The sequence below is a fragment of the Gymnoscopelus braueri genome (assembly GCF_963280865.1).
Source record: "Gymnoscopelus braueri genome assembly, chromosome: 5".
Taxonomy (NCBI): domain Eukaryota; kingdom Metazoa; phylum Chordata; class Actinopteri; order Myctophiformes; family Myctophidae; genus Gymnoscopelus; species Gymnoscopelus braueri.
The window spans coordinates 55,999,193-56,026,168 of NC_137606.1; the positions used below are offsets into that span (position 1 = coordinate 55,999,193).

Sequence of the window (26,976 nt, forward strand, 5' to 3'; positions counted from 1 at the left end):
AAGTCACATTTATCAACGAATCCTACACAGCCAATCCTAGCGTACATTGGGTCGGAGCCTTGATAAATGTCACGGCTGAAACCGAGCGCCATTTAAATAACACACCCTTAAATATTCTCGAAACGCCCTGATTTTACGACATGGAGAACCAGAATACGACCAAATAAAGCATGGGAAGCCAAAAGAGTTTCGCCGCCTCGCCGCCTGTCAAGTCACACACGCACATGCACACGCACACGCCTCTCTCTGTCTCACACACACATACACACACACACGCCCAACTGTGTCTTTCATGTAATCCGTAACGGTACTATCTTTGTCACGTAGGCTTGTAGCCTACATGAATTACATAATGATACCAATCACATCGCCATGAATGGGGTTTGTATATTAATTTATTTAATCCATACCGAGCAGTGCACAAGCAGTCATGTAGGATATTGATGGGTTAGGGTTAGACTCGGACGGGCGGCAGTGATCCCGTGCTGCCACGTTAATAAGAGATTCGATCGTCGGGTTGATATCCATAACCCAACCAGGTTGTGTAGCCTACATAACTCTCTATGACATTACTCCATAACATAGGACAAGCTACAGTAAGTTTGTAGACCTCACTGTCCATGAAAACCTGTTGTGAGCTTGTAGATCTGCTATTTTCAAATAGCCAATGCAGCCAGATCTGCAAGCTTAACCGAATGACTGTTAAAGCAGTTTGTTTAAATTACTTTATAAAATGTTATATTTTCACAGGGATTATTTGTTAGTGTAGATATACATTTAGGAGTGGATTATGTGTCCAGATGCCTGTCAGACAGTCAGACAATGCTTCTCCGCAGGTCTAGAATGGAATAAACGGGCGCAGCCAACGGCAACAACTGCTATCGACCAGACGTGAGATCTCAGCGTACGGTAGGATGAAGCCATCGTCAGGTTATATTGATAAATGCCGAAAGTTGCGGTGATCTCGCCGTACGCCCATTATTTGGTCTGCGCCACGTTGATAAATGAGGGCCAGTATCTCTACAGTCATTAAACAAAACGGGTCTTTCAGATTGAACTTTTTCACTATCACCAGTGTTTCCTTAATTCATGTTTTTTTGTTTACACATGATTTTTTTCTATTGATATATTGCATTCATGTTCATGGGTATTTTCAGACATTTAACCACCTGTGAGGGGTTGTGAGCTTGTAGATCGGCTATTTTCAAATAGATGATGTATATAGGGTTTATAGTGGCTAGCTGATTTTTATACTATATCAAATCTGAGAATCACTGTGCTATTTTATAGTGTGATTACAGGTCAATCAGTAAACACTAAAGGAAAGCTGTGTTGGTAAAGCCAGGTTAATCATATCTTTTCATACATTTTCATGCAAGTAAGGGCATGGTGTGAACATGGCAAAAAAGCACTGGTAGTAGGTACTCCTGGTTTCTGCTGGGAACAGGGTTTGAGTCCCTGCAGCGCTGTGCTTACTGTTTCACCTTTGTCCTGTTGTATAAAGTTAGCACTCAATTCATAGATTCATAATACCTGAATGCACTTTTAATTATAGTACATCAAGCAGATAGCCCTGTGATTACATCTTTATAGCACATGGTTGCATTACAGTGCAACCACAATGTGATTAAGTTCTTATTCACTATGCAAAGTTTTTGTACTATGTTATGGTGTATTAGTCAGCACAGTGGATTAATATTTCTATCGATCTGGGATGTTAAGGTTGTGCAAAACTATGGTCAATGAATTGCCTCTTCAGCTAGATTAAACGGCAGTCACTTATAACTGTTGAGACTCCTAGAACATTAAGACGTGTTGACATGGATAGCTTTGTGTCTAATAACATCTCTGTGTTAATGAATGGGGTATGAGCATTATGTCATACAGTGTAGATTGTAGATCGGACCATGTCGTACAGTACATGGTCTACAGACCATGTACTGTAGACCATGTCGGTCTACAGTACAACAAACTATTAAGATGTTTGTAATTACAACATGTACTGCTTGGTGTAATGTTTAAAGCAAAGTAGGCCTTGCACAAGCCCGGGATCGAACCCAGGACCTTTTGACCATGTCATGTGTAAATGACATGCAAATGGTCCAAACAGGGACACACCCTAATGCTAATCTGATCCCTCCCACATTGACTGGAGAAACCTCAGCCAATCGCTGGCCTCACAGAATGCACTACGGTACGGCTCATCCCCACCCGCTAGGAGACACGGGGAGAACATGCAAACTCCACACAGAAAGGCCCTTTCGCCAACCCCACCTAGGGTATGGGCACTGATGACGCGGAGGAGAGAACACGCCCCCAGCGCCCACAGCGTCCCCTGCAGGAATCGAACCCAGGACCTTCTAGCTGTGAGGCGACAGCGCTACCGACTGCGCCACAATGTTATACAAAATGTAGTGGGGGGTCCCTGCTTCATCTCTCTCTAAGAGGTCCTTGTCCTGAACATTTTTGAAGACCCCTGCTATACTTAATTCAATCAATCCATCGTCATTTGTGGATCATTGTGAACAAAAACATTCTATGATGTTTCAAACGTTAGTGAAAACGCTCGGAATGGCTGGCAAGGGCAACTATGGACGATGTTTTAACTCTGGCAGTCGATGAGTTAAACCTGAGCCAAATGGTGAGCATCGTGTCGGGCTCATCCGATGGGAGGAAAACACAGTTTTTGTTTTGAATGTAAAAAGATAAAAGGCATGTAAAAGAGGAGAAAAGGGAACAGGGAGAGAGAGAGAGAAGAGAGAGATGTAGTGTCAGGAGAGTGTGGGAATGAGACCGAATTTCTCTGAAAACAACAATCTCGTGTCCAGAGGGGGTTTGGAGGATGATAACGGGGTTAGGGAGATCAAGGGAACAGCGCTAGTTAAATTAATGTCAATTCCCTCTTGTGGTCGACGGGTTTGGCTGACTGACTCTTCTACTCTGGCTAAGAGGCAAGACCCTCAGGGTTCAATATCCAGCATGCTGTGGGGTTTAAAAAGCAGTGTTTCCCAAACTGTGGGTCGGGACCCATCTGTGGATCACAGACCCAATTTTTATGGGTCAAGAGGAGATAGCTTTTTTTTCACTTTTCCTAGATTTTTTTAATAAAAACAAAAACAAAAATCCTGGACGATTTCTTTTTTTTTAAATGAACTTCATACATTTCAAAATGAATCAAAGAAATTCCATATATAAAAAAAAATCCAAAAATGTTTAAAACGTAGTGAAAATAGCAGATCTACAAGGTTGCGAAGCATTGCGAGCTTTTCAGTAGCGTGAGTCCCGTGGAGACGTAACACTTCTCTTTTGGGTCTCGACCTAAAAAGTTTTGGATCCACTGGCTTAAAGCTACAATCACCTGGGATGCAATATTGCGGTCTCCAGGAGGGTTGGGGAAGAGGCACGACCCTGGTTAGTCGCCTCTGGGACTTTCTCCACTTAGATTGTTGTAGGATTGATGCTGTTTGTACTTAATATTTTAACCCTTAAGACGTCGGCAGTGATTCTATAAGACTGCCGTCGACGCGTTTTCGAGTCAATTGCTTTTTCATTGTTTAATCGGCGATCGTGCCGTTCTCTGTAACTTCCACCATCAGGTTCCCTTTGCACTCACTTCCCACTGACCCGGATGCCAAATTAGGGGGTTCTGTTTACGGTTCTCGGTTTTATCTTGAAAGAGTTTTAGGCCAAACTAGGGCAAAACCAGACGAACAGTTATCGTCGTTGTGTTTACCAACGTCTACCAACGATCTGAAACCCGATCATAAGCTAAGCTAAGCTAAGATGGCCAGCGAGGGGGGCCGTGAAATACTACAGAAAACGGATATGACGTTTGCAGCCTCTTTGGGAGGGGGAGAGAGAGAGATGGGAGACAGAGAGAAAAAACGTGACTCTTTTGAGTGCTGGTCGATCTGTCGTGTGTGTTTATAAACACGGCCAGACAAACGATTATAATGGATATAACAATTCTGTGACCGGTTCAAAAGGTTATAAAACACGAAAATCGCTGGCACTGGGTGAGTACATTATGAAAATACTCTGGCAGTCAAAGAGGTAATTCTTGAATCTTTAGATAGTATATTGCTTTGACTGATCCTGGGTTTACCTGTGATCCTAGATTACTGAGGCACTACACCGTCTCTCTCTGCCTTTGACGCGTGTGTTTACCTCGCTTATTGCAAGTCGCTCTGGATAAAGAGCGCCTGCATTTACATTGTAGTAAATTATAAACTGAAAGGAAATCGGCCACTGTGTTGTGACAACACTTAACCCCAAGCATGCTAATGGCTCTCCAAGGGCGCACCGAAGAATGTTTAGGCTTTTATTAACCCATTAAGACCTGAGGCGATTCTTAAAAATGTTTTCTAAATCCTAAAAGTTTTTTGGAAAAAAAAATCTAAACATTTTTTTTGAAAAAGAAAGATTTCTTTGTTTGAAAAAGAAAGAAAGAAAAGAAAATAAATCCAAAACTATTCAAAATGTGTGTATTCAAAGATTTTTCAAAAATAGCAGATATACAAGCTCATAGTGCGGCACCGAGTGCCGCGCTATGAGCTTGTATATCTGCTATTTTTGAATAGCCAAAGAAATCTAAAGTGACACAGATGCGTTCCAGGTCTTAATGGGTTAAGGAAATGAGCAATTATCTGAATGTGCGGACGGTGTGTGAGAATGGGAAAACAGGATGCTCGATATAACAGCCACTTGAATAATATTAGTGAAGCCACGGCCTTTTGTCATGTTAATTTAACAACCTGCATTCTGAGACACACACACACACACAGAAACCAATGCAAATATCGCCGCTGTCGGGTGGAAACCTCATACGAACAACGGTAACTTTTCAGGAAATGGGGAAAAAATAACCTGCGTTCCTATGGATCCAATGTAGTTATTATTTAGTCACAAGCTCGTGTTAACACTTTTTTTTAATTGGTTCCATATTTATAAAACCCACAGACAAACTTAAAGGGATAGTTCACACCCAAAATGCCTTTTTTTCACATCGATTAGTCACCCCATGGAGATTTGAATTAATGGATTTTTTTTCTGTTTTTGTGGCATTCCTAAGCCAATAATTTGATGACCGGCAGCGGTTCCGATAGGAGACTCAAAGAGTCTCTGCTGTGTCTCCTACCGGAACCGCTGTCTACCGGTCCGCTGGTCATCAAATTATTGGCTTAGGAATGCCACAAAAACTGAAAAATATAAGTCTCCATGGGGTAACTAATCGATAGGAAAAAAAGTATTTTTTTGGGGTGAACTATCCCTTTAACCACTTTCACCTTTTTTGTGTGACACTATTAGTATGACAAAGTAGGGCATTCATCTCCGAAAAAAACATACAAAGTTGAAATATGGAGATATGAGGTTTCTACCCGAGATAAACGATATTCATGATTTAAATGACAACGTTCTGTGATGAATGCTGATGTGAATGGGATAATAGGGTTCCAATTCAGTTCAAGTGACCCTTACCCGTCTTATCTGTGGTACTGGCCTTCACCTCCGGGGGCAGGCCACTCCCTCCATCCTTCCAGAACGGATTCAACTCCAGCTTGTGCAGACCAGCCTTAAAGAGAGACACACACAAAACAAACACACACACACACACGTTGGTATCACTGTACTTGCAAGCAGGCATGGAATTTCATCATTTTAGGGGCATGGCCAGTTATTTGTCTTTTTGACGCCACTTTCATGGCGCAACTTAAGTGGTCGACACTTTAATTGGCCTTAACTAAACAATAAATAAATAAAACCTTTTTAACCATAAAAACAACCACATTGAGGACCAGGAAAATTGTCTTCATAATGTCCAGTTCTCTGATTGAACCATATTGTGGGGACATTTGGCCCTCTCAAATAAAGTACACTTACAAGTGCACACACACACACACACACACACACACACACACACACACACACACACACACACACACACACACACACACACACACACACACACACACACACACACACACACACACACACACACACACACACACACACACACACACACACACACACACACACACACACAGTTTGTCTCTGTCCAGCACCTCACAGTAGGTCATCTTCGGTTGTCTTGGCAACCACCGAGGCAGTAAAATGAGGAAATTGACTTCTGTGACCTTTTCATCAAGTGTGCACACACACCATCTCATGCACACACATAAAACACACACGCGCACACAGATGATTTAAAAAGACAACTAGAAAAAGTGCTCCTCGGAGCACAGGTCTCCGCCAGGTCAGGTAGGTTATTGTGGCCTCCTGGTGGCGCTATAATAGGCCAATGTGAAAAGGGTGCCATTTCTTCTTAGGCCTTGCACGACAATCGGACACTGACTGCATTCATGATTTGAGGCATTTTAAAAACATTTGTTTTGCTAAATTAGACCTGCTGGTGGCGCTATAACAGGCCAATGTTAAAAGGGTGGCATTTGTTCCTCAACATAGTGTGAACGTGCGTGCAAAGTTTGACCGCAATCGGACGGTGCGTTCATGATTTGCGGAATCTTTGTTCAAAACAAGCCAATAATGCAAACTTTAGATGTCAAGCTTAGCCAATCACTGACAAATCAAACACATCCGTCTTGATCACATGACCATAGAGATCATGTGTACCGATTTGCGTGAAATTTGGATAAAATTGGAAGGAGTAACATAAAATAATGTGTTTTACATAAGACTGCTAGGGCGTTCATTTACGAAAAAACACAAAGAGTTAAAATATGGAGATAAGAGGTTTCTGCCCGACAGCAACAACATGATGATAATAGTAATATATATATTACATACTCATACCTGTTCAATAGCCTGGGCCTTGGCTCTCTCCTCTTCCTTCAGACGTTCTTTCTCAGCCCTCTTCTCTGTGGTGGACGTTGTTCTCATCGTCAAGAAGTCAAACGTCATCCAATCATCTCTCTATAGGACACAATGATGACACAATGACATGAGGTGTGTGTGTGTGTGTTTGTATTGCTATACTTGTGAGGACCAAGTATAGTAGAATTTGAAGAAATATACATTGTGAGGACCGTTTTTCTGGTCCTCGCAAGACAAATGGTTGTTTTAGAGTAAATTGGAATTAGCGTTAAAAATGATTTATACTTAGTTGCGCGCCAGTGTCATGCACCGAAAAATAGCTGATCTATATGTTGTGGGCTTGTAGATCTGCTGTTTTTCGGCTTTAGGCTTACGGTTAAAAATGGCAAAATGGCTATCGTAAAGTGTTGATGTCCTCACAAGTATAAGTATAGTAATACAAACGTGTGTGTGTGTGTGTGTGTGTGTGTGTGTGTGTGTGTGTGTGTGTGTGTGTGTGTGTGTGTGTGTGTGTGTGTGTGTGTGTGTGTGTATGTGTGGGGGTGTGTGTGTGTGTGTGTGTGATTATTATTTTGCAATTAACTAGTGAAATAAAATAAAAACAATTGCCCCTGCGAGCAGAGCTGCAGTGCGCTCCGCTAGGGCTTGTAGATCTGCTATTTTTGAAAAATCGTGAAAATGTGTGCAAATCTTTGAATATATATATTGTTTTAAAACGAACATCTTTAACTAAAATCTTTGCTTCTGGGGGGTCCCTGGAACAAATCATTTTGAGATGGGGGTCGGCGGCCAAATACATATCATGTTGGGGGTCCTTGAAATGAAAAAGTTTGAGAACCACTGATATAGAAACATACGTTTTTCAGAAAACTGTTGGGATTTAGAAGACATTATTTTGTAGAATCGGCTTCAGGTCTTAATGGGTTAACACCTTTGAACACTTTGGTAGTAGAATCCTCTGCCCCCCCCGCCCCACCCCTCCTTTCTCTGCAAAAAATATACCTATTGATGCTACTGAGTTTTTGTTGTTGTTGTTTTTTACGATATGTATTGTACTATACTGTATGTTTTACTGAGGAATTGAGTACAACCGACAACAATTGAAACAAGCCCCCCGGGGCTTTTTCTGTCACCCTTTTAGCATAACCTTTGACTGTACTACAGTACCTGTACTGTTGACAAACTGTTAAAGGGACTACACCATGAATTTTAACTTTTCCTTATTTTTTGTGTGTTTTTGGTCTCCCCTACCTCTCTATCCATCCCCAAAAATACCACAGTTTGAGCACTCAGGCTTTCACAGCATATCTGTAAATTGGTCTCAAAACAGGCCAAACTGATTTGGCCCCCGAAAGTGACGTACAATCCCTCCAGTTTTTCAGATCCAACATAAAAATAAAAATAAAGAAAAAAATATATATTTTTAGATTTTTTTTTACTTTTTCCACACAGAACCAGGAGATAACATGCATACAAACTGGCTCAATAGCGCCACGTGCCAAATCAGGACAATGTGGTATTGCAGGTAAAAGTGCTTTATAAGCCAGAGTATATGTGTATATCTGAGCCTATATCTGAGGCTTGATTTAGGCTCAAACCTTTTGAATAACGTTTGAGGGACATAAACAATATGATATTAAATGTTAAATATATATTTTTTAATTCATGGTGTGTAGATCCTTTAATAAAGAATTCAATCAATCAATGGTCTTACCTGGGCAGTGAGGTCAGGGACGGACTCTTCAGCCGGACTCTGGCAGGCTTTAGCAGCCTCTTTTTGTGGCCGAGCCTCCACCCACTCGTCCTCCGAGTCCTGACACACAAACACAACACAAATGGTAAAGTCATACTGTGCTAATAATTTTAGTAGTGGTTTTGGGGCTACACCCTCTGTAGCTCAGCTGTCATTACAGCGTCTGTCTATGGTCTGTTAAAGGTTCTATGTATAACATTCATTTTCACTTCTTTTTTTTTTAATGTTTTTTGGGGGGTTTTATGACCTCAATTACACCCAAAAAATTTGAACATTCAGTGGATTTTCTGGGCTCTGGGGTTTTCTGAATAATTAGGCTGAAAAGTAATCTGAGCTTGGCCCTTGGGCAGTGAAGTCACAGGCCATTAATCCCGCCCACTCTCCTCCTCCTCCCCCTCCCCTCCCCTATCCTTTCCTTTGGGGGGGGGGGCGGAGCAGAGGTAGCCTGGTAAACCCTCCCTCCGGAAATCTAATTTCTATTTGATTCCTGGAGTGAGTCTGGCATGAACCGCCTCTCTGCAATATTGGCTGTGTATGCCAAACGGACGCGCCTATCAGCGTCGTCGCTCATTGTTCTGTGATTGACAGCTTACGTTGGCCAATCAGGTGGCGAGTTCGAGTGAGCCCAAAACACGAACGGCAGCCATCTTTTTCATGTGCGGCCAATTCTCCGCTATTTTTTTACTTCAAAAAGCTCTCTAACTTCTATTTTGAGGCACGGAATTTACTTATAAGATATCGTTTGGATAGAATTTAGTTGTTTAACTTCATATATGTGGTCAATTAATCATGACAAAGCCTATTTAAAAAATAATAATTAGAGAACCGGTAGGGGCGGGCAGTGACACCATTGTACCCGAAAAAGGCAACCCATTTTGGGTATGGCTGTCTCAAAAGTCCCGTCGCGTCACATTAAGACTGGTGAACTGCTGATTGGCTGAAGGGGAAAAATTATCATTGGCTGAAGGGGTTGTCAGTCAACGGTATTACTCCCGCCCAACTCCAGCACAGCCAATATTGCAGACAGGCGGATCAGGCCAGACTCACTCCAGGAATCAAATAGAAATTAGATTTCCGGAGGGAGGGTTTACCAGGCTAGAGCAGAGGCTCAATCCCTCAACAGCGACACCCGCAGGCAAAGATTTATTTTTTCATTGCAGTTGAAAAGGCTTTAGAAATGTGAGAGAAAAACACCTGCCATGGATCAATGGAGTGGCATTATTTGTTAAAACTTTTTATACACGTTTGAAGGACCATGACAAAGACTTTTAATGTGTGGTAAAACTGAATGTCATGAAACATTTAAAACTACGATTCCCAGAATTCAGTTCGAAACAAAACCACAAAAAGAACCGTTCCGAAACGAATGCCCCAGGGTCCTAGCGCCTAGCATATATTGGAACACAACAACAACGTTGTCAGAAATGGTGTGTATTAACTTTACAATACATTGTAATACGTTTCTGGTAAGTTTCCAATGCCAGCAAGATTTTTGTGCGAGAATTTTTCTTTGTCATCCATTTGGTGTGTTTTTAAACCGTTGTACTGCCTGTACTTTAAAAAAAATGCAATAAAGTATTCAATAAATCAATGAAATCAGGGGCAGACAATCGCTACTAAAAATAGGGTTTAGAGAAGTTGTCAAAAAACCCATTTGTATGGAATGGTTATTGTGAAAAATATACCAGTGAAAGATTTTATTGTCTCAGTCTGATGGAAACCTAAAGTCCAAAAACTGTTACTTTTCAGGATTAGACAAAAATAGCAAAAGTAGCAGATCGAAATTGGGTATTCGTCGGGCTGTATTAGAATGTGACGTCCTAACTCTTCTAATGTAGAAGAAAGAAGTCCGCGCGCGGGCGCGCGTCCCACCCACAACAAATTCGCCGTGCACTGCCATATTTAGCTTGGAACCCCCTCAAGGAACCCTGAGTGTTTCCAGTGAGCCAACATGCAACAATATCAACACCCTGACTCTGTTTGACCAGAATGGAAGGAACAGAGCCTTCATTAGTATCATTGGTAACACCTGTGAATGAAGTAAGAAGAGGCCCAGTTTATTTCCAACACGGCTGCTGTGCATAGAGCCTATTTAGTCGTTATGGCAATTATTTCCTCCCCACACACACACACACACTACTGTGTTGTATCACTGCTGTTGTATTCTACCGACTCACCTGCCAGTGAGGAGCCCTCACCGGGAGGACGTAGAGCCTTCGACCTACTCCTCCCGCCCGACACTCCCCGCTAACAGGTCCCCGCCGCAGCCCGTTTAGGACTGTGTGCAGTAACACATATCACCCTCCCCGTCCGGCATCCCACCACCCCTGAACACGGGCCAATTGTGTTCTTATAGACCAGTTGTTCTCAAACTGTGGGTCGGGACCACCAGGGGGTCCCCACATGATTTTTTTTTGGGGGGGGGGTCCCCGGATGACAGTGAAGTGACAATGTAATGACTTAAAGGGATAGTTCACCCAATGAAGACTTGAATTCATGGATTTATTTATTTATTTGTCGCATTCCTAAGCCAATAATTTGATGACCAGCGAACCGGTAGGCAGTGGTTCCGGTAGGAGACACAAAGGAGACTCTTTGTGTCTCCTACCGGAACAGCTGCCGGTCATCAAATTATTGGCTTAAGAATGCAAAAAAAAATCCATGAATTCAAGTCTTCATGGGGTGACTAATCGATAGAAAAAAAGTCTTTTTGGGGGTGAACTATCCCTTTAACTCCTTTATAATACAAAAAAAAACAAGAATGAAAAGAAAAAAGACCATTACTGCATCAAAAGTAATCAGCAAACTATACTATAAGAACTGGTCCAACATTGGCTAAATTGTGAAATAATATAAGACGGAGGCAAACATTCTGAAAATAGCTGATCTACAAGCACACAACGCCTCGCGTTGCGAGCCGTTGTGTGCTTGTAGACCACTTTACCACTGTGCCACCTGAGCCCCCTGGATGAGCGTTTTAGCCTTGTGTTTTCAGCTGTAAAAAAAAAAAAAAAAACGCTTTGGTATTGACTTTATTCAAGTCAATGGGCTCTGATCATGCCCAAATTTGGAGTCATGACTCATGCCTCATAGATACAGTATGTCATAGACGACTGACGTCATAGATGACTGGTGGATACCAGGATCAATAGGAGTTCGTTAGTAGGGATGTGTAAAAGTGACCAAAATGAAAATCGATTACAATAATTCTATTCTTAACCGACTATTCGAATATTCGACCACGGCCATTTTTCATTTTTTTTTGTGATTTTTTTTTGACTGGGATTTGTTTGGGTGAAATTGTTCTGGGGATTCAGAAATCAGAAATTAACAAAGACAGTAGCATGTACATCTTTTACATTATTGTAACTAAACTATTAAATATTTTTTTTAATATTCGATTTTTGGGCGGTGAAACCACCCCTATAAGTGAGGTTTGGAAATTTGTACAATTATCTTGGGCAGTGAAACCGCCCCTATAAGTGAGGTTTGGAAATTTGTACAATTATCCTGCGCTGTGATTGGCCAATCACAATCTATTCAGGACTGTGATTGGCCAGTGTCACATGACACATGTGCATAGCCCTATATAAGCAACCATAACTTTAAAAAAACCATAAATTGGTTTTTTTAAAGTTATGGTTTCGTCCATCATAAAGAGTGTTTCAATAAATGTATTTATCTTTTGTACATGATTGGTTGACTCCATTCAGTATTGTGATTAGCTAGCAAGACACCGCCCACTTCACACAGGGTGTGATTTTTATCTTACAAACGACTATTCTAATATTCGAATAGTCGGACTCATCCCTCGTTCCTAGTTACCCTTGTTGGGTTTTGTTGCGCTTCCTCACCTTTTCTTTCTTTCTTTCAATTCTATCTTTCATTTTGCCAAGTGTCTAACCGTGTGCAGGTATGCACCACCGTGTCTCTTTTATTTATCTTTTCCATGTTTGCATTGTACATTTCCCGCATCAATATTGACTATTTCAATAGCTTCTTTTGTTGGTGTCACATATTATCGATATGGTATGCTTTGCCTCTTTGAGAAAACGGTAATGTACCGTATGTGTGATTAGGTTTGTAATGGTTAAAAGAATATTTTTTGCTAATAGATTATTGCATAATGTCACGGCCAACCAATTTAATGGCATTGCTGTTCAAAAATCTCTCCACCGAATCACTAGATCCCACGATTACACGAGTGGGGTTTTATTGGATATTTTTTTTTATTAAAGTTTAAATCCAATATTTATCCCATAGACCAGTGGTTTTCAACCAGTGGTCCGGGGACCACCAGTGGTCCTTGAGGGAGTACCAGGGGGTCCCCAGCAAAATGAGTTAACATGGCGTCAAAATCATTTTAACCACTTAGCTTTGGCTATTCAAAAATAGCCGATATAAAAGCTCATAGCGCGGCACCGAGTGCACTATGAGCTTGTAGATCTGCTATTTTTGAAAAACCTTGAAAAAGTGTGCATAATTTTCTTTGAATATTAATATTTTTTTAAGCGAAAATTTAATGATTTCTTTGCTTCTGGGGGTCCCTGGCACAATAGATTTTCTAAATGGGGGTCCGCGGCCAAATGTATATCAATTTAGGGCTCCTTGGCATGAAAAAGGTTGAAAACCACTGCCATAGACAGTAAATGGACAAAGGGAGCCCCATTGGTTTCTACAGACCCTTTAGAAGACCAGGTCCCCGGTCCCGAAATGAAACCGGAAAACGACTGCTATTGGCTGCAGTCGCAGCGAGGGCAGGTCTTCACTCGGTAGAACCAGTAGGAGCCCTAGAAACACCCTTTCATTTTAACCCATTAAGACCTGGGACGCATCTGTGTCACTTTTTGATTTGAGCTAAAAAAAAATGCATTATTTTACACTTTGGGCTATTCAAAAATAGCAGATCTACAAGCTCATAGCGCGGCACCGAGTGCCGCGCTACGAGCTTGTATATCTGCTAATTTTGAAAAACCCGTGAAAAATGTGTGCAAATCTTTGAATATATATTGTTTAAAGTGAACATTTTTAACTCTATTCTTTGCTTCTGGGGGTCCCTGGAACAACACATTTTGAGATGGGGGTTGGCGGCCAAATACATATAGTTTTGGGGGTCCTTGATATGAAAAAGTTTGAGCACCACTGATATAGAAACATACGTATTTTTTTCTTTCAGAATACTGTTGGGATTTAGAAGACATTTGTAGAATCAGCCTCAGGTCTTATGGAGAGTTATTGCTTCTGCAGCCAGCAGGGGGGGAAATCATGGGGGAAATAGCGAAGCTAGTGGCCATTCATATGAACTGTCACTTATTATATGGCCTCAATTTAGAAATCGGATGCTAGCCCCTCATTGAATAAGAAAATAGGGCTCCAAAATCAAAAGTTATCTATTTTGAGCACCTATTTAGTTAGAAAATGACATTCTGGCACAGAACAAATCTTCTTAGGTAGATAAAAATATTTAAAAAAAGACATGGTTACTGCTCCTCCTACCTCTGAGCTGTCGTCAGATCCATGTCCTCCCTCGGCCTTCCTCTTCTCCTTTTTGCCCTTCTTCTTCTTCTCCTTCTTAGCCTTTTTAGATTTCTTCTCTTTCTTCTTCTTGCTCTTGACAGAGCCCTCCTGTGGTGCAACGGCAGACGACAAAGTTCCAAACAAGTTGGTGTTAGTTATGTACTGTATTAAGACAAGTTATTATGACTGTATTAAATAGATTGATGTTGGTTAGGACTCTTATGGGAAGTGTTTATGACTGTATTAACACCTGATATGACTGTACTAATCACTAAACCCTCTGGACCAGTGGTTCTCATGGGATGTATTTATGACTGTATTAACACCTGATATGACTGACTGTACTAATCACTAAACCCTCTGGACTACTGGTTCCCAAAGTGGGGTCCAGGGACCCCCAGGGGTCCTTGGGGGTTCCAGGGGGTCCCCAGCTAAATGTGTTAGCGTCGCCATTTAAAAATAGCTCACAGCGCGCCACTTCATGCCGCGCTCCGAGCTTGTAAAGCTGCAATTTTTGAGATTTTTTTTAACTCAAATGTTCTCTTTTCTCTTTCAGATGGGGGTCCACGGCCAAATATATATCAATTTGGGTGGGGGTCCTTGGCACGAAAAAGTTTGATAACTACTGCTCTAGACTTGGTAAACTGGACCTGAGTTGGCGCTGTACTTTGACCACTTTTTTTGTGATGCTTGTTCAGTGTTGGGCAATATTTTTCTTTAAAAAGTAATGTTTCTTTAAAACGTAATAATATTATTATTATTTTTACAGTTTTTCTTTTTATTGTTCCATATTGGAACAATATCCTTACAGGAGGAGTCAAACTCGTCGCGTCCACAACGTGTTGTGTGTGAGCTTGTAGATCGGCTATCTTCGGTGTGCGAGCCCGTTGTACGACAAAGTATAAATTCAGCCATAGATGTCAGTTGAATACTGACACAGTCCACGGTTGAAAGCGACTAGCCTATGCTGCCCACACAAAGTTTACAATGGCTCTTTGACTGACACAAACTTAAAATGACAATACTTCCAAGTGTTGAAAGTATGCATGCGCATGCTTGAAAATAACAGATCTACAAGCTAACATCCTGTACCATCGCACAGTGTTGATAGCTGTGACAACCTTCTATGCTGGTCATTTTAACGAATAAGGCAGCGTTACTTGGATCAGTAATATGTAATAATATTACTGTTTTGGCAAATACTATTATAAATAATAGTTTACCCAGTAAATACTATTTACTGGGTAAAGTAGTAATATTACAGTAATATATTACTAAGTAACACGTTACTGCCCAACACTGGATGCGTTGTGAGCTTGAAGATCTACTATTTTTGGCCAGAATAGGGTTCTGTGGTTCACACATGTTATGATAGTGTAGTACCTCGGTACTGTATTAAGGCAATGACGTGGTGCTGTTTGGGGTGACTCATATACATTATATTCATTAACGAAAGTACAAATAAAAAATAACGGTAGACCTCCTACCGGTAATGATCTCCTACCACATTTGAATGAAAGGAAGATTAGGTTTACTGAGGGTTGGTTCTTTGTGTTTAGAAATATTATTAACCCTTTGAATAATTTCTTATTTTTTTTTAAACATTAACTAAAAAGACAACACACATAACAGTAATTAGACACCCTTGGAATGAATAAACAGGCATTGAGATATATTAGAATATGGCTAATGTTATTAACTGATGCCACTGGGCAACAAGTTACAACTTGTATTAAGACATGCATCAGATGCGTGTGGATGACGGAAGGAGGACCAGTCGGACCTCCTCTATCTGCTCCAGTCGGAGGTTGACGTCGGGGAGCATCCAGGTGTCCTCCCCTCTCAGGCGCTTCAGCTCCTTCTTCTTCTCCTCCTTCTCATACTGCTGTTTAGCCTGCAGGAGGAGAACCACAATCACAATCAGTTGTTGTTGTCACTTCCATTAGAGAGATGCAGCCCAGGGGCTGACACGGACGGTTGCCCGACTGCCCGTGGCAGCGAAATAAAACGGTCGGGCAGGTGGAGTTTGCTTTCAGGTTGCCCCTGCGGGCAAGAGTGTTTGAGTGGGGACTGCAACAGTCTTTAATTCGCTATAAACGCGACACAAGATATCCGTCTATAAGCACTGGAACGTGGCCAGAGCGCTCTCTCACACACACACACTCACACACACACACATATATACACACTCAGCGTGCAATGTTAAATGGAACAATACACTGCGTAGTCCTAGATCATTGGTTCTCAAAGTGGGGTCCGGGGACCCCCAGGGGTACTTGAGCGGGGTTCCAGGGGGTACCCAACAAAATGTGTTAATATAGCATCACAATTATGACCTTTTATACTTTGGCTATTCAAAAATAGCAGATATACAAGCTCATAGCGTGGCACCGAGTGCCGCGCTATGAGCTTGTAGATCTGCTATTTTTGAAAAATCTTGAAAATGTGTGCAAAGTGCAAACCTTTGAATAGATATATATTTTTAAGCGAACATTTGTTGCTCAAATCTTTGCTTCTGGGGGGTCCCTGGAAACACATATTTGAGATGGGGGTCCGCGGCCAAATACATATCATTTTGGGGGTCCTTGACATGAAAAGGTTTGAGAACCACTGTCCTAGATGGACAATAAGACGACAGCCGTAGCGCTCTCTCACACACACACACACACACACACACACACACACCCTTCGTTCTCATTCACAGAGAGAGAAAAGGTTTCGTCCCCGTCGTCTCTCAACTTGAAAATACTTATAATTTAGTTTCTGACCCCGTGGTGAGAACGCAAATTAGGCGACTCTCTGCTCCTTTGCGTCCATGAGTAAATATTGTACACGCCAACGCTATTAGCATCAAGAGCTAACACAATGTGGCTTGGAACAGTGCACGACGTGTCAATGTGTGTGCGAGTGCTATGGAAAATGAATTCATGTCCTTGGAACTAAATTTTTTTGAGATGGGGGTCTGCGGCCAAATATATATATAATTGTTGTTTGGTTACAATATCAGTGGTGCTCCAACTTTTCCCATGTCAAGGACCCCCATAATTATATGTATTTGGCCGCGGACCCCCATTCCAGGGACGCCTGGAAGCAAATATTGGAGTTAAAAATGTTTGCTTTAAAAAAATAGATCTATATTCAAAGATTTGCAAAAATTGTCAAGATTTTTCACAAATAGCAGATCTACAAGCTCATAACGCAGCATATCGTTGCGGTCGTGCAGAAACCTCTTACCTCCATATTTTAACATTTTTGGTGTGTTCCTAAATTAACGCCCTACTTAATCATACTACAGCGTCGCACAAAAGCATCAAAAAAAAAAGAAAAATGACTTTTTGATCGATTTGTGAGCTTGTAGATCTGCTATTTTCGTCATTCCATGCTACTCCATGTCCTTGAATTAACCCATTAAGACCTGAGACCGCATCTAAAAAAAATCTAAATCCTAACAGATTTTCAGAAAAAAAGTTATAAAAAATAATTTTCACGATTTTTCAAAAATAGCAGACCTACAAGCTCGCCGCGCTATGAGCTTGTATATCTGCTATTTTTGAATAGCCAAAGAAAGCTAAAGTGACACAAATGCATTCCAGGTCTTAATGGATTAAAAGAAAAACATTAAGATAAATAACTTGAAAAAAGCTTTAAATGGAAAAAAAATGCAACTAAATAAAAGGGGACAATATTGAGTTATTTATGTGTGTCTTTCAGTGCTTTTTTTCCTCCTCTCCAAAACACACGGAGGATGAACGGTACAGAGCATAACCAGTGTGTTTGTGACCACACAATGCAAACACAGCTGCTCTGCAAAGAGATAGCATAGCACACAGCACACGTGTGTGTGTGTGTCTGTGTGTGTGCGTGTGTGTGTGTGTGTGTGTGTGTGTGTGTACGAGTGGTGTAAAGTAACTAAGTACATTTACTCAAGTACTGTACTTAAGTAAAATTTTGAGGCACTTTTACTTTACTGGAGTATTTCCAATTGTCTATACTTTTACTTCTACTCCACTACTCAGAGGCAAATGTTGTACTTTTACTCCACTACATTTATTTGAAAACTTTAGTTACTAGTTACTTTGCAGATATAAATCATTACGTTATAAAACATATATTAACCAATTTAGCCCTATTTTATACATAAGCTATTTGAAGATAGCCGATCTACAAGCTCGTTGTGAGCTTGTAGATCTGCTATTTTCAAATATTTTAGTACTTTTACTTTTAGTACTTTAAGTACATTTTGATACCAATACTTTTGTACTTTTACTCAAGTAAATTTTGAATTCCGGACTTTTACTTGTAACAGAGTACTTCTACATTGCAGTATTGATACTTTTACTTAAGTCAAACATTTGAGTACTTTTTCCACCACTGCGCGCGCGTGTGTGTGTGTACACTTATTACTATACTTGTGAGAGCCAAATGTCGCTACAAGTACATATTCCAATTTGAGAAATAGACATTGTTGTGAGGACAATTCCCCTGGTCCTCACAAGAGAAATTGATGGATAAAAAGAAGGTTTAGGATTAAGCATTTAAGAATAGGGGGCTGGGAGTTATGCCTTATTTATACTCGGTTGCGTGCCGGTGTCAAATTAACACATATTAGCCCACGGACCCCCATTTGAGAAGATATACCAGGGACTCAACCATTTTGATTACTTGGGGTTCCCAATCTACACTGTAGCATCATCATTAGTGTTCATTTAACTCAGAGAGTGTTAAATGACCCTAACGGGTCCATTTGGTTCCTTTTGTACGCTCTCAGAGTTACAGACACATAAGGGGCAATTTGGTTCCTAACTATTAATTTGGCTGGGGACCCCCTGGAACCTCATCAAGGACCACTAGTGGTCCCCGGACCACTGGTTGAGAACCACTGCTTTACAGGACAGTGAGTAGACCAACTCTGTGTGACTGTAAAACTGACCATTTAATGAAAACCCTGGACGGCAGGTTTGGGGCTCTTATCACATTGGCCAGTGTTTGTCCTGCAATTTCCTGTCTGAATTCTAACAGCAGCAACAACGTTCATTCAGTGTACGCAAGACACACACGTTACAGAGCCGCACACACACACACACACACACACACACACACACACACGTTTGCATTACTATACTTGTGAAGACTTCAACATTTTAGGATGTCGGTTTTATGTACGACATCTAAAAACATAAAAAATCTTTTCTGACCCCAATTCTAAAGCCGAAAATATTTAACATAAAAAAGGATCTTTGTCCTCAAATGTCTAATTCTCCAATTCTACTATACTAATGGGGACAGTAGGCCCTCACAAATATAGTAATGAAGTATTTTCAGCGAAAGCTTTCTCCACAATAACAACAACAAAACAAATATATTCATATAGCCTATACATTTAAAATATGCTTATTATTTGAGTAATCGAAAACGTAATCGATAGATAATAAGGCAAATTTAAGACCGGTAAAGCATCTGTGTCAGTTTAGATTTCTTTGGCTATTCAAAAATAGCAGATATACAAGCTCATAACGCGGCACCACACACACACACACACCCCCCCCCCCACACACACACACACACACACACACACCTATACTTGTGAAGACATCAACATTTTAGGACGTCGATTTTATGTACGACATCTAAAAACATAAAAAGTCATTTCTGACCCCAATTCTAAAGCCGAAACATAAACTAAAAAATAATCGGCTCCGTCATTTTAATTTAATACTTTAATAACAAAGTACAGTATTTATCTCAACCTTCCATCTGTGACGTGTTCCATTGATTTATGGTAATAAATCATAATAATAATTCATACCTCATCAAAATACTAGTGAAAATACTAGTTGCAACGCGCTTTTCCCAAATATTCACATGTTTTCTAAATTCTTTTGCCTTCACTTGTCGTGTATTTTCATGTTGTGTAATGCAACTCAATTGCGCCACTCAGTGGCTCTGCCCTTGCAACTGGTCAATTTCATTTTTAAAGACAATGTTTTCGCCCCTGTCCTTCTGTCCGTGTGTCAGTCTGTGAGCAGCTTGAGGGGTTTCCACTTTCCAGGGCATCCACCAATAAAATGATTGACAGTTAGGAACCAAATGGACCCTTACTTGTAAGTTGCTTGTGGCTAAATTGAAAAACCCTCCACTCACAGCCCCATTTATGCAAAAGAAATGTTTCACCTGTACACAGCATGGGTTATGTTTGTCTCTGTCGAACCATTGATTATCATGTTATGATATGAGCAACTTTCTGTCAAAAAACTCTTCAAGTGTTCGAGTTGGGCAGCACTCGCTCATTTTAAATAAATCTTTCCTCCTTTTTCAAAACTGCACACACGCAGGATGTTGAGTGATTTTAAAACCAGTGCTCCCCAACTCTCATACCTAGAAAGAATGTGGATAACCAAAGCTGTCCATACAGGTGCAATATTGGTGAGTTTATGGATGGGACTTTTCTGTTTCATGAATTGGGCCTTCATTGGACGCTGTTGTAAGTTAGATGCGGCTAGCATCCAAGTTTCTTGCGGCTATGGACTCATGGTACTGTAACTCAAGAGATAATATAAATGTAACCAAATGGACCTGTATGGGTAAGCTTGTAGATCGGCTATTGTGGCACTGCTATGACAGTTGCAACTTGCAGCCCTATAGTCTCAATTTAAAATGTAGGCATTTAGCAGACGCTCTTAATCCAGAGCGATTTACAGTAAGCAAGGACAACACAAGGTAATACATCAAATGCATATAAATGGTAATCTAGGATCATAGGTAAACCAAGAACCTATCATCAGTCGAACAGAAGAAAATCCAAAATGAAACAATGTGTACATTGAAACTATATACGCACAGGAGCTCATTTAGTCAGTCTGTCACTTCAGTGAAGTGGGCAAAACTCTGGAACTCTTAGCCCACTGATCTAAAGCTACAGACTGATGGTAATGTTTTATACATAGGATGCAGATTATGGTTCAAATCTAAACAACAACACTGCTTACATGAATAGATTTTGACCGGCCAAGTCTTGTTCTGATCATGGTGTCTGTTATACTGCTTATATAATATGTATATGTTTAATTTGGGCTATAAGGTATTTAATCCCTGTATTTCTATTGGTTTTTAGATTATATATTTGTTTTGTACAGTGGTGGAAAAAGTACTACATTTTTTTTTTAACTCAAGTCAAAGTATCAATACTGCAATGTAGAAGTTAAAGTCCGGAATTCAAAATTTACTTGAGTAAAAGTACAAAAGTATTGGTATCTAAATGTACTTAAAGTACCAAAAGTATAAAGTTACATGATGCAGAATGTCCCATTTCACAAGTTTTCAAATGTATAAAAAAAAAATCTATGAAAATGGCAGACCTACAAGCTCACAATGTGTCACATCGTGACACATTGTGAGCTTGTAGATCTGCTATTTTCAAATGGCCAAAATATTAAAGGCTATAGTGGTTAACGTATGTTTTGTAATAGCCCTAGAATGTCTGTGATCTTACATACATTTCAAGTATTCCAAATACACAGTCATAGATCTCTCTCGGTCCCCCACTGTGTAGTGCCGATCTGCGCGGCCATAAAAGTGCTCTAAACTCCGTCTGTACTCACCCAATAATTAATTCCTAAGACGTGTAGTCATATTTTGTCCTCTAGTTTCATATCCATGTGAAAGTTCTGCCAGAAAACGTGTGTTTAGTCAAATATCTCCACTTTTTCACGAGCTGCACACGGACATCTTTCTGTACGACGCGAGGGGCCAGGAATGATTGCAGCACTGAATATACTTAACTTCCTTTAGGACGCACAAATGTTTGGGACACACAATTGACAGGTGATGATTCATTACCCCGCAGCAATCACAAGCACCTGTCAATTGTGTGTCCCAAACATTTGTGCGTCCTAAAGGAAGTTACGTATATTCAGTGCTGCAATCATTCCTGGCCCCTCGCGTCGTACAGAAAGATGTCCGTGTGCAGCTCGTGAAAAAGTGGAGATATTTGACTAAACACACGTTTTCTGGCAGAACTTTCACATGGATATGAAACTAGAGGACAAAATATGACTACACGTCTTAGGAATTAATTATTGGGTGAGTACAGACGGAGTTTAGAGCACTTTTATGTCCGCGCAGATCGGCACTACACAGTGGGGGACCGAGAGAGATCTATGACTGTGTATTTGGAATACTTGAAATGTATGTAAGATCACAGACATTCTAGGGCTAGTTTTGTAATAACAATCAAAATCTACAAAGTAACTATAGTGGTAGCTAAAGTTTCCAAATAATTGTAGTGGAGTAAAAAAGTACAATATTTTCCTCTGAGATGTAGTGGAGTAGAAGTAAAAGTACTGAAAACTGGAAAGTAAAAAAAATACCTCAAAATTCTATTCGTATTTATGATTCTGACGTTTTCAATCTACGAGAGTTGTAGGGTTCACCCCCCATGGACACAGGGACTTTCTGCACTAAGACCCGTAGACACTCCAAACATGTACAAATTGAAAATAAAGGTGCTTACCCCCAAGCCCCAAATGTTAACTCTCGCTACGGGGGTAGTAGTTTAATGTAATAATCCATATCTTTCAATAAAGAAGAGTTTTAATGCCGTCTGTGGCCGAACGCCATTTTTTCACCCTCGTTTACTTCCTGTTTACATGGAGTGTAATTCCGGGTTTCACCAGAGGGGCGCGTCACTACCGCCCATTGGGAACTTCCGACAGAATCGGCCACAGACGGCATTAAAACACTTCTTTATTGAAAGATATGGATTATTACATTAAACTACTACCCCGTAGCGAGAGTTAACATTTGGGGCGTGGGGGTAAGCACCTTTATTTTCAATTTGTACATGTTTGGAGTGTCTACGGGGTATAGTGCAGTAAGTCCCTGTGTCCATGGGGGGTGAACCCTACAACTCTCGTAGATTGAAAACGTCAGAATCATAAATACGTCTACGAGAGTTGTATTCTACAGCTAGCTATAAGGTATTTAATCCCTGTATTTCTATTGGTTTTTAGATGATATATTTGTTTAGTTTTGTTTAGTAATAGAAAAGCCTCCTGTGGACACAGGTGTGGAGTACCGTAGCACTTTGTGCTACAACACTTAAAGCAGTGCTCCTGGTGTGTCTGTGATGCCCCCCATTAGCATAAATAAACAGAAGCACGTTCATTTATTAACGGTAGTACCTTTTGCAGTGCCTCTTGGCGTGCTTTCCGTTTAGAATCCTTTCTGTCGTCGATGCTGCTCGTACTTTCAAAACTGCCTCCGTACGTCGCCATGACACTACCGTAAAGCTGAGTGCCGGACCTTGGGTGTCGTAAAGCGCTACGTCACGTCATGAGGATTGTGGGTAATGTAGTTCAGAGCCATTGAGAGAGAGTGAAGACACTCCCACATGTTAAATAACTCCTCAATGGTACATCCAGTGGTGGGAAAGTACTCAAATGTTTTACTTAAGTAAACATTGTAAAAATAAAAAAAAATAAGTAAAAGTCTCTTATTTAAAGTTCACTTGAGTAAAAGTAAAACGTTTTTGCCATCAAAATATACTTAAAGTACCAAAAGTAGAAAGTACTCATTATGCAAAATGTCCTATTTCACAAGTCTTCCAAATATACAAAAATATTTGTTTAAATAGCCGATCTACAAGCTCACAACGCATCACTTTGCGACGCCTTGTGAGCTTGTAGATCTGCTATTTTCAAATAGCCAAAGTATACAGGGATAAAGTGGTTAATGCATGTTTTGTAATAATAATACAAATCTACAAAGTAACTGGTAACTATAGTTTTCAAATAATTGTAGTGGAGTAAAAGTATAATATTTGCCTCTGAGATGTAGTGTGGAGTAGAAGTAAAAGTAATGAAAATTTGAAATACTCCAGTAAAGTAAAAAATACCTCAACATTTTACTTAAGCAGCCTACAGTACTTGAGTAAATGTACTTAGTTACTTTACACCAATGGTTACATCTGTTTATTTGATTCAATTGATCTTGATATTTGCACCACCACTTCTTGACTCCTTCCGTTTTATGTACAGTATGTACAGCACTTTGTAAACTCTATTTTGAAAAGTGCTTTATAATATAATTATAATAATATATCATCTCTGACGGGTGGACACCTCATATGTCCAAAACTGTTACTTTTCAGGATCCAAATTCAAAAATAGCAGAAGTAGCAGATCTACAAGCTCAAAACGCGTCGCTTCGCGGCGTGTTTTGAGCTTGTAGATCTGCTACTTTTGATGCTTTTGTGTGACGCCGTACCAAAAACAAGGGAACCAGGATACCTGGTACTGCCAGACCCCTAGTGGTTGAAAGATCAGAGCACTACGTCGCGCTAAGCTTGGCCAATCAAAAAGAGGACAGAAGACAGACCTCTTTTATGCCCATGTATGGACGAAAACGTTTGGAGAGGGGGACCGACAAAGCCTCATGTAGGTCCGACCCCCTGGGTCTGGCAAACACATGGACATGAACCCCAGTTGTCCAGAACCTCCGATACAACCAAATATGTCCACATATGGGCATACACTGATGTCATCAGGGATCTCCATGTATCGCATAAAAGGAACACAGGCAGACAGAGAGACATACTGATACAGATATCTCCATATATGGGCATATGGGACACAGACATGGCAGTACGTGTCTCACGTAAACAAACCACGTGCATTGTTTCCGAATTGCATCGCCGATCCGACCGATACATCCATATATACTGTAAGCATATGGAGATTTGGTTATCCAGAACCGCCGATGCAAACAATATGCTCTTATAGGGGCATGCCCATCAGTGGATCTCCAAAAATATAGATAAAAACACAAATTCCTATATATGGAGTAGCCTGATGACATCATAATCATATAGACTGGCCTAGACTCCATATTTGGGCATGCCTGACACGAGTTTATGGGCATAACAGGGACACTGACAGACAGACAACGGGTATTGCATAACTGGGTGGGGCATGCATTTCCAACTTGCATCGTTCCCGACTTGTATTGTGCCTGTTAGGCTGGGTCTAGTTAGGTACAAATGGTCTCGTGACGTGAGTCATGTGACAAATACCATGAAACGGTTTTGATACTCTATACTGTTTGCCTGCAACTGCCTTCACAAAACTGTGGGCATGGCCTATTTCTTACAAAACGCAAAAATCCACTCATCCCCAAAACAGCTGGTATTGGTACCATGCTAACATTATTTTTTTATTCTTCCATTATCTTAGAAAAAAACCCAAATAGACAACAAGACCAATGCTTTCTTTATTATTTATAAACTTTATTTCTAACATTTTTAAAAGAATAAATCGAAAACTCCCAACAATAACCAAATATTTATCAGAAATCACACAAAAAGGAGAAGGAAAATGCAATGCTTATTTATTCCTAAATAAACGTATGATGGAAAATATTGACACCACAACTAAATATACTCTGAGTTACATTATATTAAACTTATGGTTTCACCAAATTGAAAGAAAGGTCAACTTTTTGCAATAGCTGTTGCTGTTTAACTCATAGTGTGATATAGTTTTAAGCAACCCCAATCTGCACTGTAAAATGGTACCATTTGGGGTATTTTGGGTATTAACCCATAAGGGTCCATATGGTTCCATTTGAACACTCGAGTTAGACCTGTAAGGGTCGATTTGCACTGCTGGGGGTCCCTGGACCACACGTTGAGATTGAGAATTAGTGGCCTTAATGGAATGCTTCAACGCGAAGAAACCAGGCTGTAGAAATAATAAATGGCTTTGCCAAACCATTTTAAACATGTAATCACAGGAATGTTGGAGGACAGAAGCAACAACGCCTTCATCACCCCCCATAAGCCGTTGTTGAACACTTCTCTGGCACAGACGCCGGTGACAACCTCTTCGAAACGATCTCTTCCGCCGAAGAACCTGAAAACCTCCTCTGGAGTAGAGCATGTGAAGAAGTAGTACTGGCCTTCTCCTCCTTCTTCTCTTTTCCCACCTCCTCCTCCTCCTCCTCTTCTGAGTCCTTTACCATATCGGTCATACAGGAACCTTTTGTTTTCGTCTGACAGCACCCCATAAGCTTCGGACAGTTCCTTGAACTTCCTTTCTGCGTTCTGCTGGTTGTCAGGGTTTTTGTCTGGATGATATTTCAAAGCCTGTCTTCTGTAAGCCTTTCTGATGTCATCCTTTGTTGCGTTACTCTGGACGCCCAGAACGTTGTAATAATCACCCATGGCTGTGTGCCGCTGTGTGGTGGTCTAATGGCTGTGTCTGTATTTATGTTCATTCATAAGTTGGTGCGTCACAGCTGCGCACTGATTGGACTTTGCGTAGACGTTGCCGTTGCTATGGTAACATTCGTAAACAAACCAAGTGGTTTGTTTACGAATGCTACCATAGCAACCGTGACGTCAACACAAAGTCCAATCAGGCTACGAGGCGAGCTGTCGAGAAGGGGGTCTGTCCGGCTGTTTGTCCTGGGCTAATCCCGCAAACCGCTTCAGCACCAATTTCTTGTGATGGAGTAATTTCATATTTTGTGACTCATTGTTGCCCCTACTGGTCGCCGTGGAGAACGGCACCATGGTTAACATTAATGACGCCTCAGGGGTGTGTGGCAAAACACCAAAAGAGAAATACTTTTCCAATCACTTGCACGCATGCACACACACACACACACACACACACACACACACACACACACACACACACACACACACACACACACACACACACACACACACACACACACACACACACACACACACACACACACACACACACACACACACACACACACACACACACACACACACACACACACACAATACTTTGTTTTGAATTATTTAGTTTGACTTGATTGTATTTGAAACTTTTAACATATATCATCAT

General features: G+C 40.8%; 1 protein-coding gene across 2 annotated transcripts in view; it reads right to left on the bottom strand.

Annotated features, from left to right (window-relative positions):
* cwf19l2 (CWF19 like cell cycle control factor 2) overlaps window positions 1–23,377 on the bottom strand; it is a 94,686-nt gene extending 71,309 nt beyond the window's left edge. For both annotated transcript variants that reach the window (XM_080428940.1, XM_080428939.1), the window contains exons 1-6: window positions 23,281–23,377; window positions 15,885–15,995; window positions 14,081–14,209; window positions 8,546–8,644; window positions 6,811–6,930; window positions 5,479–5,572 (exon numbers count right to left, since the gene is read on the bottom strand). In XM_080428940.1, the coding sequence (XP_080285066.1) occupies window positions 5,479–5,572; window positions 6,811–6,930; window positions 8,546–8,644; window positions 14,081–14,209; window positions 15,885–15,995; window positions 23,281–23,373 (646 nt within the window). In that variant the 5' untranslated portion in view covers window positions 23,374–23,377. The remainder of the gene's footprint in view (window positions 1–5,478; window positions 5,573–6,810; window positions 6,931–8,545; window positions 8,645–14,080; window positions 14,210–15,884; window positions 15,996–23,280) is intronic.
* Window positions 23,378–26,976: the final 3,599 nt, after the last annotated feature.